Source organism: Coffea arabica, chromosome 4e, assembly GCF_036785885.1.
Source record: "Coffea arabica cultivar ET-39 chromosome 4e, Coffea Arabica ET-39 HiFi, whole genome shotgun sequence".
Taxonomy (NCBI): Eukaryota; Viridiplantae; Streptophyta; class Magnoliopsida; order Gentianales; family Rubiaceae; genus Coffea; species Coffea arabica.
In genome coordinates this window covers 36,478,714-36,493,811 of record NC_092317.1, presented here as the reverse complement: position 1 = coordinate 36,493,811, position 15,098 = coordinate 36,478,714, and the positions used below count along the sequence as shown (strand labels likewise).

The 15,098-nt window shown below is 39.6% G+C and overlaps 1 protein-coding gene across 1 annotated transcript; it reads left to right on the top strand.

Moving 5' to 3' along the window:
• The first annotated feature begins 664 nt into the window (after nt 1-664).
• Nucleotides 665-1,321, top strand: LOC140005601 (uncharacterized). Its single transcript, XM_072046609.1, has one exon. It carries the CDS (start codon nt 665-667, stop codon nt 1,319-1,321), a length of 657 nt encoding a protein of 218 aa, XP_071902710.1.
• Nucleotides 1,322-15,098: the final 13,777 nt, after the last annotated feature.

Sequence of the window (15,098 nt, the reverse complement as noted above, 5' to 3'; positions counted from 1 at the left end):
GGGATAAATCCAGAGTGCCAACTAGAGTATATGCTTTAGACCACCAAGGTACAATTCATGTTTTCCCTTAAGTTATTTAGCACTTTGGTCCTTTAAATCATGATTAATCTGGTACCATTAATTGTGATTATCTAAGGTGTTGTTTCTGCAATGAAAATTGAGATTTAACACTAGTTCAAGAAGTGCTAAACATAGGGAGTATACTCACGAGAGTAGGGGTGCACCTATGTGATTTTAGTGATTAATTTCATGTAATTTCATTAAAGAAATGAACTTGTAGCTAATTTCATAACCATGAGAATACGTATGGATTAGTTATGAGTATATTTGATTCACTATGAAAGTAGGTTTCACATGTTTAAGAAAATTGCACTATTACTAACCTAGATAATAGTACTCAATGATCAAAAATGGCAATTGCATGAGTAGTTAGGGATACCATAATCTAAGGAGCTTTCATTTGTTATTTTGCATAAGTTCAGTAGGTTTCATTTCTTATAATACATTGATAGTCTAAATAATAGAGAAGCTTTAGTAGTGCCAGTAATTGCAATCTTCCTTGTGGGATCGACCCTTAATACCCTATACTCGCTCACGATTCGTATACTTGTGATAAATTGTGTGTGGGGTATTTAGGAGTTTATAAATGTAAAACTTGATTAGGATGAGTTTAATGTTATATGTATACCCTACGCCCGTCATATGGCAGCGGCTGGATTGTGCTTTCAGTAACACTGCTTGGAGTGCCTTATTTGGGATTACTAAAGTGTCATATTTGATGTGTGGTCGCTTGGATCACGCACCTTTGTTGATCAAATGTGGAGTCGCAGAGGCTAGGGGCAAGCCCTTTAGGTATTTGAATGTGTGGGCTCGACATCCTGATTTTCTCAAAGTGGTTAAGGATGCTTGGGACGTCCCGGTTCAAGCTATTGGTATGGAAGGTATTTTCCGAAAGTTGATGGGTACTAAGGCCAAACTTAGAGAGTGGAATAAGACTATTTACGGGAATATTTCTCAACAAGTGGTGGAGGTGGAGCACCAGCTCAAGCAGCGGGAGAAGGAGTATGACACTTTCCGGAATGAGGAATTGAAATTGAGGTTAGGAGAGGCCCGAGTTGCACATACTAGAGCATTGGCTATTGAATGTGATTTTTGGCGTCACAAAGCTCCCATAAAATGGAATCAATTGGGTGATGCTAATATGAAATTTTTCAACGCATCAGTAAAGCATCGTCAGAATGTAAACTTTATATCTCAAATTCGGGATGATGTTAGAGGCTGGGTGGATGATGCACCTTCCATTCAAGCGTTTGTAGTTTAATTTTTCTCACAACTGTTTGGTTCGGACAGGGATGCCCGGATAGCGCCTTCGGTAGATTTTCCTTTGCCTCAATTGGAAGTGTCTGACAATGAAGCTTTTCAGCAGGAGCAGTCTGTGAAGGAGATTAGAGAGATGATTTTTTTTTATATCAGTTGACAATGCACCAAGTCCTGATAGGTTTGGGGCTGGCTTCTACTAGGTGTGTTGGTCAATTATTAGTAATGATTTGGTTCAAGCTGTTCATTATTTTTTTAGATGGGGTCAATAGCCTCGGGGTTTCACTAGCACAAGGATTGTCCTCATTCCTAAGTTGGAAGGTACGACTAGTCGGAGGGAATTCAGGCCTATTAGCTTATGTAATGTGAGCTCAAAAATAATTTCTAAGCTTCTCATGAATGGAACCAATTCTCTCTTGCCAAAATTGAAATCACCGTGGCAGTCAGGCTTTGTCACTAGGAGGAGTATTTGCGATAATATTTTGCTTGCGGAAGAACTTACGAATCTGAATCGGCAATTGGTGGACTCGAATTTAATTTTGAAACTCGACATGAAAAAAGCTTATGAACGGATTGAGTGGGACTTCCTTATTTTCATGCTATGCCAGTTTGGTTTTCAAGAATGGAGTATTGATCTGTTATTTTGGACGTTAGCTAATTCCTGGTTCTCAGTGTTAATTAATGGTGTTCCTTCGGAATTCTTTAAATCATCAAGAGGGGTTTGACAGGGTGATCCACTATCCGCAGTGTTATTTTTGCTTGTGGCAGAATTTATGGGTCGAGGTATCTATAATATGTTCTTACAGGATACTAGGAGATTGTTTAGAGGTTTTGGCTGGTTTTTTCCAACGGTATGAGATGTATTCAGGCCAGCGGATTAATAGTAATAAGAGTTTTTTCCTCATCACTAATCAAGGTACAGATGAGCAATTGTCGCTGGTAACTGGAAAGTTGGGATTTCAATGGAAGGGACTTCCATTTACCTACTTGGGCGCCCCTATTACCCAAGGGAAGGTTACGTGCTTATTATTTGATGGGATCATGTTGGACTTGTGTGGGCCAGCCCATTTGTGGGCCAACCCAAAACACAAGTCACTAAGACTTGAGGGTTTCTCAAGCTTAAATACAAGCAGCAGCCGTGAGGTTCGTTGTGTGCGAGAGAAAAATTGTTAGCCGTCACTATTTCATTTTGGCGGAGAACGACGAAGAGAGTAAATAGTAGAGAGAGAGAAACAACTTTGAAGCCTCAATTGGAAGGTGATTTGATGTCCGATTGAGATGAAATTTTACACACGGGATCCTTTCGTCAAGCTCTACTCATCTACTGATTCAGATTTCGAATTTTCTCTTCATTTGGTAACACCTTTCCAAACCCACTTCTTTGACAGTTGTAGTTTTTGGGGGTGATTTTCTAGCAGATTTGCTTGGTTGATATTGGTGATATTATTGTCATTCAAATATTTCGGATAGACCTATGTATTCCCATTATTGTGATTATAGAGATTTTGACTGGACTAGGTCCCGTGGTTTTTCCCAATTTGGATTTTTCACGTAAAAATTTTGGTGTCCTGTGCCTTTTATTTTTCTTGCATTTTATTATCACTGTTGGTATTATTACTTGGTAATTTGATTTGTTCCTATTTTAACTAGTACTTGAGAAAAAAGAAATTTGTCCTGAGCTAATTCAAATATTATGTGCTTGTACCGGTACCCCTTTCCCAACAAGTGGTATCAGAGCAGTCAGGTTAGGCTACTCATTTGTACTGGTTAAAAATGGATGATTCAGATAGTGATTGCATGATAAAAATGAATGCTCCTAATTATTCGATTTGGAAGCCTAGAATGAAAGACTACCTGTATTGCAGAGATTTGTTTGAACCTGTTCTAAGGGATAAAGGTAGATCAAGTTGTGGCGATCCCACTTCTCCCTAAGGCGAACCAGAGGGTTGGCGGGTCGCCTGCCTAACTCTCGCCAGGACTCACGCAAGAAAACCGACTAAACCCTATTCTCGTATAACTTAAACCTAAATAGAACCCGTCACCCGAACAATCCAAACCTTTGAACGACCAAAATACTAGGAGCACCTTAACTTCAGAGATAACATTGCCATTGGACATCTCCAACCAGATCAACACATAACTACAAATATACATTACAAACCACAAAGTGAAATCAGAAAATGCAAATTCGTTCATACAAGCCAAAGTTTAGGGTTTGCACTTTTCCAGCTTCAAGTGGCAACCCAAAACAAAAGATACATAGTCCGATTCGTAACAACGGGTTTGTTTGGATTGCTTCATATTTCCCCAATTTTATTTGCTTACATAATCTTTACAATTTCTACTACACCTTTTTATCTTTCCAATATCTTTTTATCTCACATACATCACATCACAAAAAGTGCTACAGTAAAAATATCCCAAATAATCCCAAATAACTTACAATCCAAACAGACCCAACATTTACAAAACTTAAAGGTAGACTTCAAGTCTCTCGGATGCCAAAACCTGTTCAGGAAAACAAATAACGTGGGGTGAGCTAAAGGTCAGTGGTGCCCCAAGCATGCAATCATATAAACAAGTAGCAAACAGTAATTTCAAACTAAATTCAACAAGTAGGAAAGCAAATAACAGCACAGAGTTGGATACAGGGCTCTCAGGAGCCATTTTCCACGCACTTGATCAAAATTAACCTCAGTTGACCCTCCGTCAACTTTCACTACCTAATGTCCATGTAGATTCTTGTTTTTTTTTATCTTAACACGCTCCAACCAACTTACTCCCACCGGACCCGTTCTTCTCACGAGAGAGTTTGGTAATACTCGAGTATACCATTTTATAGACTAGTCGAGGGATTCACCCCATGACGTCACAACACGTGTTTACCAAGTCAGGATAAGAGGCCCTCCCACCCTAAGGTGTGGTACATTCCCCTGCTTGGTGGTTTAGTTGACGAGTCCACGCTCCAGTCAACAATTGCAAAATTTTGGTACTTGAGTTAGGATAAGAGGCCCTCCCACCCTCAGGTGTGGTACATTTCCCCACTCAGTACTTAACTAGTGCGAGCAGGATATTCGAGAAAACATTTCAAATAATTCACCACTCGAAAGGCTAGTGCGATAAAGTACACACTGCCCACCTCGATGGATCAGGAAATCCACTTTCCAATTATCACATAACAAGTCAGGAAAGCACTTTAACACATTAGTCATAGAACAAGCACGGACATTCACCAAAAGTGAAACTCAAAAGTTAAGTTGGGAATCGCAGTCCACGTCCTCGCTAAACCCTAGAAAACCAAGTTTTAAAACTATAAGTTTTACTATACAAACTCTTGGTTTATATACAAAAGATTATCTGGTATAAAACTAGTTTATTTTCTCGAAATAAATCAATAAATCTCTTAGAATTAAAGCTAGTATAGTGATAAAATATTTCGTAAGATTGCTTTAAAGCTACTTTTCTTTCTGGAGGTGCAACTAAAACCAAACTAATTCAAGCAAGTTTTCTTGCCGAACAAGTTTTCTAAGCCTTTCTTTTTACAATTATTAAAATCTCATGTTTTAGCAATTTTCCTCTAAAACAACTAGCCAAGGATAATTTTACGAAAACTTAAAGTTTGAGAGTTAATGCAACTATTTCCTAGGGTAATAAAACCAGTTTAAGCAAAGAAAAGAATTAACTAGTTAGTAAGTTTTTTTTTTTTTAACAAAAAAAAATCCCGACACTTAAATTTTAGCTTTATCGTACTATACTCAATTTCTATAACTTGATATTAAGACGAAATAATTCCACAAAGCTTGATTTAAAAGTACTCGAATTCAAAAGACCAAAACGGACTTCACGGTTCCAGCTCATTTGCACATTGTATTCCAAGTCACCAATGGAGTAAAATCACAATCCAAACATCAATTTCACTAGGGCTTCATCAATCATTAGCCCTAGGTCTCAACAGATTCAATTCCAATCAAAATTAAACAAAGGAAGTCCAAGATATCAAACGATTCCAAACCACAATTCATGGACCTTCCAAGTACATTTCGGCCAAACCGTTTAAACAATTCCACCACGAATTAAACTCTTACAAAAATTACTCAAATGGCCAAGAGCTTCATCAATCATTAGCTCTTGACGACAAATAATCATTCCTCATAACAATTAACCAGAAATTCAACCCAAAACAACAAGGAAAGCCACGGCTAGCTTACTCATAAACACTCCAGAAATTTAGATTTTCCCTTGTTTCGACAACCAAGAAAAATTCCAGCAAATGACAAATCAAGACGTCCATCAAATCTCCACCTTTTATTTGCTTGAAACACTAAATATATAGCTCATAATCTATCCAACCAAAACCGAAACAAGTAACACACAATTCCAGAAAATAACCTCACCAAAAACCTCAACTAGTTCGGCCAACAACCATATACAAATTCCAGCAATATAACAAATTAACTTATAGTGCCTCGTCCACAGCTTTCTTCAGTTTTTTTTTTTCAACTCACATGCAAAAAGTGTCTAGCAAGCTATGAGCTAATCTTAAACATCCCGTATGAAGATCTTAGCTAAAATTCGAAGGAAAACTGATCAAATACTCAACCCCCTACACTCGGCCATGCTGGAAAAAAAAAATTTCTCACAACAGTCCGCCAAATACACATTTTCCTCCAATAATCTCATCAGTTCAGGTTCAAATCTTTCATGCATGTCCAAACCAAGTTAATATATAATATATATTACAGTTTAACATAGGAATTCAAGGCCAAAATTCATAAAAATAGCTAGAACTTCGCCATTTCCTTCAACCGGACAACCTGGAAAAATTTCCAACAAATAACTCTAGAAATTCAGATTTTTTTTTTCTCCCCCCTTTTTTTTTCTTTCACGGTTCATCAGCTACGTGCAAGACCAAATAAACAGCTATCTATCAGTTTTGATCCAAAACCAAGTTCGGACAACATCAGAAGTTACCATCCAACTAGAAATTCATTCGATCCTTCTCGGTTAGCTTGCGTGCAAGCAGATTTTATGTTCCTTCAATTTTCTTGCTTAATCAAGGTTGATTAACCTCATGCAAAGCTTAATCATCCAGTTTTTGGTTAGCTAAAAACACATTTAAACTCAGATTATCACAAATTGGCCAACTAAAGCTGCAAATTTTCCAACTTACGCACTCGACAACTCCAATTCCTTCACCATCAGATTTCTTGAGACTTAATTTATTATCCAACCGCACCATTCTCACATGCATGCCCCTAAATAACTTCATCAACCTATAGACAACTAGTCTAAGTCCAGAAATTACCTCAGCTTGGAGCTCAACACACGCGACCAGCAGCGAAAATATTTCTCTCCTCTCGGCAGTCCAGAAATGCAGCCCGCTAGCTCTCCCTCTCCCTTGCTCAAGCTTGCGACTAGAATGGAGGAAGTTTGGCTCTCGGTCTCTTCACTAGCTCACGGATGGAAGGAATGAGAACAGCAAGTCTCTCTTTTCTCTTCCTAGCTTACGGACAGAAGGGAAAATAATGACAAGCTCGGCTCTCTCTCTTTCTCATTTCACTCTCGGATTGCAGCAGAAAAAGGAAAATGGAAGGCTGATGTTGTGGTGGATTGGAAATGATATAGGAGAGTGTGGTAGTGGAGTGTGAGCCGGTATTATGGATGGTGGAATGGTGGAGTAGATAAAAAGAAAATGGGACCGGCATGCTGGAAATGTTTGGATTTGAAGCTTGTTCTAGGAGGTTCCATGGCTGCATGGTTAATTTGAAATGGAGGAAGGCTAATTTTGTCATTTAACAACTTGTTCGCCCTTCATTTAAGCTCCTCATTAGTAAACTAACTCCAAGATTTTACCCCAAAAGAAATTTGATAGCCTACCTGTGTACTAATCTCGCTAAAATTCAATTATCGAAATTTCATCGTCCCAAGAATAATTATAAAGGATTCTGACCTAAAAACGATTTCGTCTTAATTCTAGGTTCCCGTTAACACTTAACATTATTAACACTTAAAATTTAGCTATCGAACTTCAAAGAATCAAAATCAAAGAAATAAAATAACCTACATTAGGAACTATGAACTTAACTTGGCAAAAATTCAACTAATTTAATATTTTGCACAATTAACTTATTTGCAACTTTAAAATTATTATTATTATTATTATTTTCATACTTATTCAAGAACCAATAATAATAAAAAGTTATTAAGAGTCTAAAATGAAAATGCAACATGTATATATATATATATATATATATTTTCAAGGTTCTCACATCCTTCCCCCCTTAAATGAATTTTGTCCTCAACATTCTCATATTCTAAAGAAATAATGCGGGGTATTTTCTCTGCATATCCTCTTCCAGTTCCCAAGTTGCTTCCTCTATTCCATGATTTCTCCATAGAATCTTCACCAAAAGAATTTTCTTATTTCTCAATTCTTTCGCTTCTCTTTCCAAAATCCTTACTGGTCCTTCCTCGTAAGTTAACGACTCATCTACCTCAATTCCTTCCGGTTGCAACACATGGCTTGGGTCAGGGTGATACTTCTTGAGCATAGAAACATGAAATACATTGTGAATCTTGGCCATGCTCGAAGGCAACTTCAACTGATACGCCACTTTACCGATTCGTTTCAAAATTTCAAAAGGTCCAATATACCGCGGCTTTAGCTTTTTACTCTTTTTGGACACTACTCCGCCCTTCAAAGGTTTAATTCTTAGGAAAACTTTGTCCCCCACTTCAAACTCCAAATCTTTTCTCCTTGTGTCGGCGTAGCTCTTTTGTCGACTTTGAGCAGTTTGAAGCCTTTCCCTAATTAGTTTCACTTTTTCATGAGCTTCTTCCATCGAAGGTATAACCATTGGATCTAAAATTTTCTTCTCTCATACTTCATCCCAATGAATCGGAGATCGACACCTTCTCTCATACAATGCCTCATAAGGTGCCATTTGAATTGAAGCGTGATAGCTGTTATTATAGGCAAATTCTACTAAGGTCATAAACTGACTCCATTTACCTCCAAAATCTAATATACACGACCTCAGCATATCCTCAAAAGTCTGAATTGTCCTTTCTGACTGCCCATCTGTTTGGGGATGATAAGCGGTACTAAACTTCAACCTGGTCCCCAATGTCTCTTGAAATTTCTGCCAGAAACGTGAAACAAACCTTGGATCACGATCAGACACAATGCTTATAGGAATACCATGCAATCTCATGATCTCTCCTGTGTACAACTTGGCCAGTTTTTCCAAACAACAGCTCATACTCACAGGTAGGAAATGTGCGGACTTGGTGAGCCTATCAACTATCACCCAAACCGCGTCAAATCCCTTTTGACTTCGAGGTAATCCTATTACAAAATCCATGGTTATGTGTTCCCACTTCCATTCAGGGATTTCTAGTGGTTGTAATAGACCAGAGGGTTTCTGATGTTCAGCTTTTACTTGTTGGCAGTTCAGACATTTTTGTACAAATTCTGCCACGACCTTTTTCAAACCGTCCCACCAGTATAACTCTTTCACATCGTGATACATCTTGTTCACTCCTGGATGTATAATATACCTCGATTGATGTGATTCTTCTAGAATTTCTTTCCTTAACCCTTCATCAACTGGAAGTACAATTCGATTTCGAAATCTTAACACTCCTTCAGACCTTAATTTAAAGTCTAGGGTTTCTCCTTTCTGTAACTTCTCCAACTTATTCTGGATTATAGGGTCCGTTTTCTGTGCCTCCTTAATACGCTCCAATAACGGTGACTTCAACGACAAGTTCCCAAACAGAATCTTCAATCTCTCCAAGCGAGGGTTCCAAACACTAACCTCTTCTAACATGTCCCATTCTTTTACCATTAACCCTGCTACTTGGGCCTTTCTACTTAAAGCGTCTGCTACCACGTTGGCTTTTCCTAGGTGGTAGTTTATTGAACAATCATAATCCTCCAAAAATTCTATCCATCGCCTTTGTCTCAAATTCAATTCCTTTTGGGAAAACAAGTACTTAAGACTCTTGTGGTCCGTATAAACTTCAAAGGTCACACCGTACAAGTAATGTCTCCATTTCTTTAAGGCAAAGACCACTGCGGCCAGTTCTAGGTCATGCGTTGGGTAATTTTATTCGTGAGACTTTAATTTCCTAGAGGCATAATCAACTACCTTACCCTTTTGCATTAGTACGCATCCTAGACCTTCCCTAGAGGCATCAGAGTATACGACATAACCTTCTACTCCGTCAGGCAATGCCAACACAGGAGTTGATGTTAAGCGCTTCTTTAACTCTTGAAAGCTTGACTCGCACTTTGGAGTCCAAATGAACTTATTATTTTTCTTTGTCAGCTCTGTCATAGGTCCAGCAATCTTTGAAAAGTCTTTGATGAATCGCCTGTAATAACCTGCTAGACCCAAGAAACTTCTAACCTTTGTTGGAGTTTCTGGCTATTTCCACATTGTGACTGCCTCAACTTTTGCCGGATCTACGGCAATTCCATCTTTAGAAACTTTGTGCCCCAGAAAAGAAATTTCATCCAGCCAAAACTCACACTTACTAAATTTAGCATACAATTTATGTTCTCTTAAGATTTGCAAAACTATCTCCAAGTGTTTAACATGTTCTTCTCGAGTCCTAGAATATACTAGGATATCATTAATAAAGACTACTACGAACTGATCCAAGTACTTTTTAAAGACTCTCTGCATTAAATCCATGAAAGCAGTTGGTGCATTGGTTAACCCAAATGGCATGACTGCGAACTCAAAATGTCCATATCTTGTATTGAAAGCAGTCTTAGGTATGTCTTCCTTCTTAATTTTCAACTGATAATACCCTTGCCTCAAGTCCAGCTTGGAGAAAACTACTGATCCTTGCAGCTGATCGAATAAGCTGTCAATCAATGGTAGAGGGTATTTATTTTTAATTGTACCCTCATTTAATCCTCGATAATCAATACACAACCTCAAGCTTCCATCCTTTTTCTTAACAAATAGAACAGGTGCCCCCCATGGCGAATCACTTTCTCTAACAAAACCTCTCTCCAATAGATCTTGTAATTGTATTTTCAATTCTTTTAGCTCTGCAGGAGCCATTCGGTACGGAGTTCTAGAAATCGGGGCCATTCCCGGCACTAGTTCAATCTTGAACTCCACTTCTCTCTCCAGAGGTAATGTTTTTAATTTTTTGGGAAACACATCTAGAAATTCCCTTACCACTGGTATATCCTCCAACTTTACTTGGTCACTGGGAGCGTTAATCAGGAAGGCTAAGAAACCTTGCGCTCCTTTATACAACATTTCCCTTGCTCGAACTCCCGATATCATAGCAGACGATGCTAACCTACCTTTCACATCCAATTTCAGGGTTGCTTCCCCGGGAATCCAAAATTCTACCACTTTTGCTCTACAATCAAGCTTAGCATGGTAATGAGTTAGGAAATCCATTCCTATGATAATATCATGCCCTTTTATGTCCAAACTGACTAGGTCTACTAGAATCTTACGCTCTCCAACCCAGATCTCGCAGTTCTTATAGGCCAGGCTAGTGATTATACTTTTATTACCCATGGGTGTCCTAACTTCAAGATCAAAGGGTAACTTAACAGGTTGTACATCGGTTTCGAACATAAAAATTGGATTCACAAATGAATGAGTTGCGCCAGGATCAATTAGTACTCTAGCTAATCGGTGAAAGATTGGAAGAGTACCTTCCACAACCTCCGAGGAATCAGGTACGGGTTGATCGTCTATAGCGTACACCCTGGCAGGAACTTTCGGCCTATTTCCTCCAGAAGTGGTTTGCCTAGCACTCGGGGTACCACCTTCTTGTATTTTTGGACAACCGGCAATCTGGTGCTCACTGCTTCCGCACTTCAAGCACTTTCCTTCTTTCCTCCAGCATCTGTCCTCAGTATGGCCAGCCCTCCTGCAATACCCACAAGTTACCTGAGGGGTGGTCACACGACCTCCTTGCGGGGCGTTCCTAGTTTGACTCCTTCCACTTGGTCCTCCTTTAGCTCCGACATCTCTTCCCCCGGCACTTCTTGCCCCAGCTCCTCTCGCTAGAGCGCCTCGTGATGCTCCAGGACTATTTACTCCACCCGTTCCTCGACCCACTTTGGCCGGTGGAGCATTTGCATAAGTCGGCTCCCGACTGCTGCTAGGGCCAAATCTTTTCTTGGCCTGGAAGGATTTTACTTGAGTTCTGGCAACCTCAACCCTCTGAGCCCTCTCAACAGCATCAGCAAACGTGTCTATCCGAACAGCAGCTAATCCCTCTTGGATTTCCATGTTTAGTCCCTGCACAAACCTCCTTATACACCTTTGTTCCGTGGCTACCAATTCAGGAGCAAAACGGGACAATTTCGTGAATTGGATTTCATATTCGGCGACACTCACCACCCCCTGCCTACACTTGATAAAGTCATCCTCTCTTTTCTCTTGGATGAGAGGGGGTAGAAACTTGGCGTTGAACTCCCGAGTGAAGTTCGCCTAGGTCCTAGGAATATGGTTCCTATCCCAATTGACCCTAATTAGGTTCCACCAGGAATGAGCAGCTCCCTCAAACTGGAATGCTGCAAAAGTCACTTGTCTCTCTTCCGCATAATTTAAGGCTGCAAAAATGTCAGAGATCCTCTCCCACCAACCTTCTGCTACCTCAGGTTCTGGGCCTCCATAGAACTTAGGAGGTCCAAACTTCAAGAATCTCTCTAATGCCCGATCCTCAGTATCGATTGGGCCTCCTTGGTGATGCACCGCTCCAAGGGCTTGGTGCTCAGTCATGCGCTCTAGGACATCAGTTATTCTATTGATTGCGGTGGCCACTGGGTCTCCGGCCACGCTCCCTTGACCATGGTCTTGATTGACCTCAGGTCCCCTATCACCACCAACCTCGAGGTGTTGCCTAGTTGATCTCCCACGTTCTCTACCTCTAACTCGTCGATCCATAGTCTAGTTATGCCTATATATAAATAGAGCAATTAATCGAAGATATTGTTATTTATTTACTTATTATTATTATTATTATATATATTCTTCTTTTTGTAAGTAAAATCAACATGAATATTAAGGAAAAGAAATTAAAACACTTAACACATATATTCACATACCAAGGTTAATACAAATAGTAGGTTAGGGTGCCTTCCGAAAGTATGGCACACAAGTTTAACAAATATGTACAAACAATTCCTTAAACCAAAAAAGGGGACATAGCGCCTCAAAAGTAGGCCATCTAGTTAGACAAAATGCTATGACCTATCTAGTGTCGCCCTAACTAATCCTGGATACGCAGATACAAACAGATCAAACCTAGTCTAACCCTCAGCAGGGCTGCTAGGAGCAACGTCCTCCTCAGGGTCCTCCTCCGGATCCTCCTCCGGGTCCTCCTCAACACCCACCTGAGTAGTGCCCTGAATGATACCCATGACCTCATCTATCATCGTAGTGGCGTCAGCCCTAATACCCGCATTCCTATCTCGTACCTCCTCAGCTACTCGAGTCAATCGAGACCTTTGTCTGCCTAACTCCTCACGAGCAGCCTCTGACCTAGCCCTCTCGGCTGCTAACCTCTGCTCGAGCTCAGCTATGCGGTCAAGCTGAGTATCAACCATGATTCTCAGCTCCTCGACGTCCTGGGTCAAAATGTGATTAGCGTCCCTCAACTAGCGACACTCGTCGTCTAAGGACAGCACTAACTCATTAGGGTAGGCGTATGTGACCCTGCACTGGCATCGGGGGTACCTATCAGCTGATGTATAACGTATATGATGTCCTCCGTTTCGTGGCCTATAGGAGATAGACCTAAGAGGCTCTACATGTCCATTAGCCACTCCGTTACCATTAGCATGTCCGTTTCCGTTTTCCATACCTGCAAAATTAACCAAAATCCAAGAGTTAATACTTAAATAGCTAACTTGCTCAAGTACTACTTAAGATATATCTAATTGTCTCACTTCTTATCTCTAAGAGGTTCAGGGTTTCTAACACATCTAATATATCTTTCCAATAACTTTTCTAACCTAGGCTCTGATACCACCTGTGGCGACCCCACTTCTCCCTAAGGCGAACCAGAGGGTTGGCGGGTCGCCTGCCTAGCTCTCGCCAGGACTCACGCAAGAAAATCGACTAAACCTTTTCCTCGTATAACTTAAACCTAAATAGAACCCGTCACCCGAACAATCCAAACCTTTGAACGACCAAAATACTAGGAGCACCTTAACTTCAGAGATAACATTGCCATTGGACATCTCCAACCAGATCAACACATAACTACAAATATACATTACAAACCACAAAGTGAAATCAGAAAATACAAATTCGTTCATACAAGCCAAAGTTTAGGGTTTGCACTTTTCCAGCTTCAAGTGGCAACCCAAAATAAAAGATACATAGTCCAATTCGTAACAACATTTACAAAAGTTAAAGGTAGACTTCAAGTCTCTCGGATGCCAAAACCTGTTCAGGAAAACAAATAACGTGGGGTGAGTTAAAGCTCAGTGGTGCCCCAAGCATGCAATCATATAAACAAGTAGCAAACAGTAATTTCAAACTAAATTCAACAAGTACGAAAGCGAATAACAGCACAGAGTTGGATACAGGGCTCTCAGGAGCCATTTTCCACGCACTTGATCAAAATTAACCGCAGTTGACCCTCCGTCAACTTTCACTACCTAAAGTCTATGTAGATTCTTGTTTTTTTTTTATCTTAACACGCTCCAACCAACTTACTCCCACCGGACCCGTTCTTCTCACGAGAGAGTTTGGTAATACTCGAGTATACCTTTTTATAGACTAGTCGAGGGATTCACCCCACGACGTCACAACACGTGTTTACCAAGTCAGGATAAGAGGCCCTCCCACCCTAAGGTGTGGTACATTCCCCTGCTTGGTGGTTTAGTTGACGAGTCCACGCTCCAGTCAACAATTGCAAAATTTTGGTACTTGAGTTAGGATAAGAGGCCCTCCCACCCTCAGGTGTGGTACATTTCCCCACTCAGTACTTAACTAGTGCAAGCAGGATATTCGAGAAAACATTTCAAATAATTCACCACTCGAAAGGTTAGTGCGATAAAGTACACACTGCCCACCTCGATGGATCAGGAAATTCACTTTTCAATTATCACATAACAAGTCAGGAAAGCACTTTAACACATTAGTCATAGAACAAACACAGACACTCACCAAAAATGAAGCTCAAAAGTTAAGTTGGGAATCGCAGTCGACGTCCTCGTTAAACCCTAGAAAACCAAGTTTTAAAACTATAAGTTTTACTATACAAACTCTTGGTTTATATACAAAAGATTATCTGGTATAAAACTAGTTTATTTTCTCGGAATAAATCAATAAATCTCTTAGAATTAAAGCTAGTAAAGTGATAAAATATTTCGTATGATTCCTTTAAAGCTACTTTTCTTTCTGGAGGTGCAACTAAAACCAAACTAATTCAAGCAAGTTTTCTTGCCGAACAAGTTTTCTAAGCCTTTCTTTTTACAATTATTAAAATCTCATGTTTTAGCAATTTTCCTCTAAAACAACTAGCCAAGGATAATTTTACGAAAACTTAAAGTTTGAGAGTTAATGCAACTATTTCCTAGGGTAATAAAACCAGTTTAAGCAAAGAAAAGAATTAACTAGTTAGTAAGTTTTTTTTTTTTAACAAAAAAAAATCCCGACACTTAAATTTTAGCTTTATCGTACTATACTCAATTTCTATAACTTGATATTAAGATGAAATAATTCCACAAAGCTTGATTTAAAAGTACTCGAATTCAAAAGACCAAAACGGACTTCACGGTT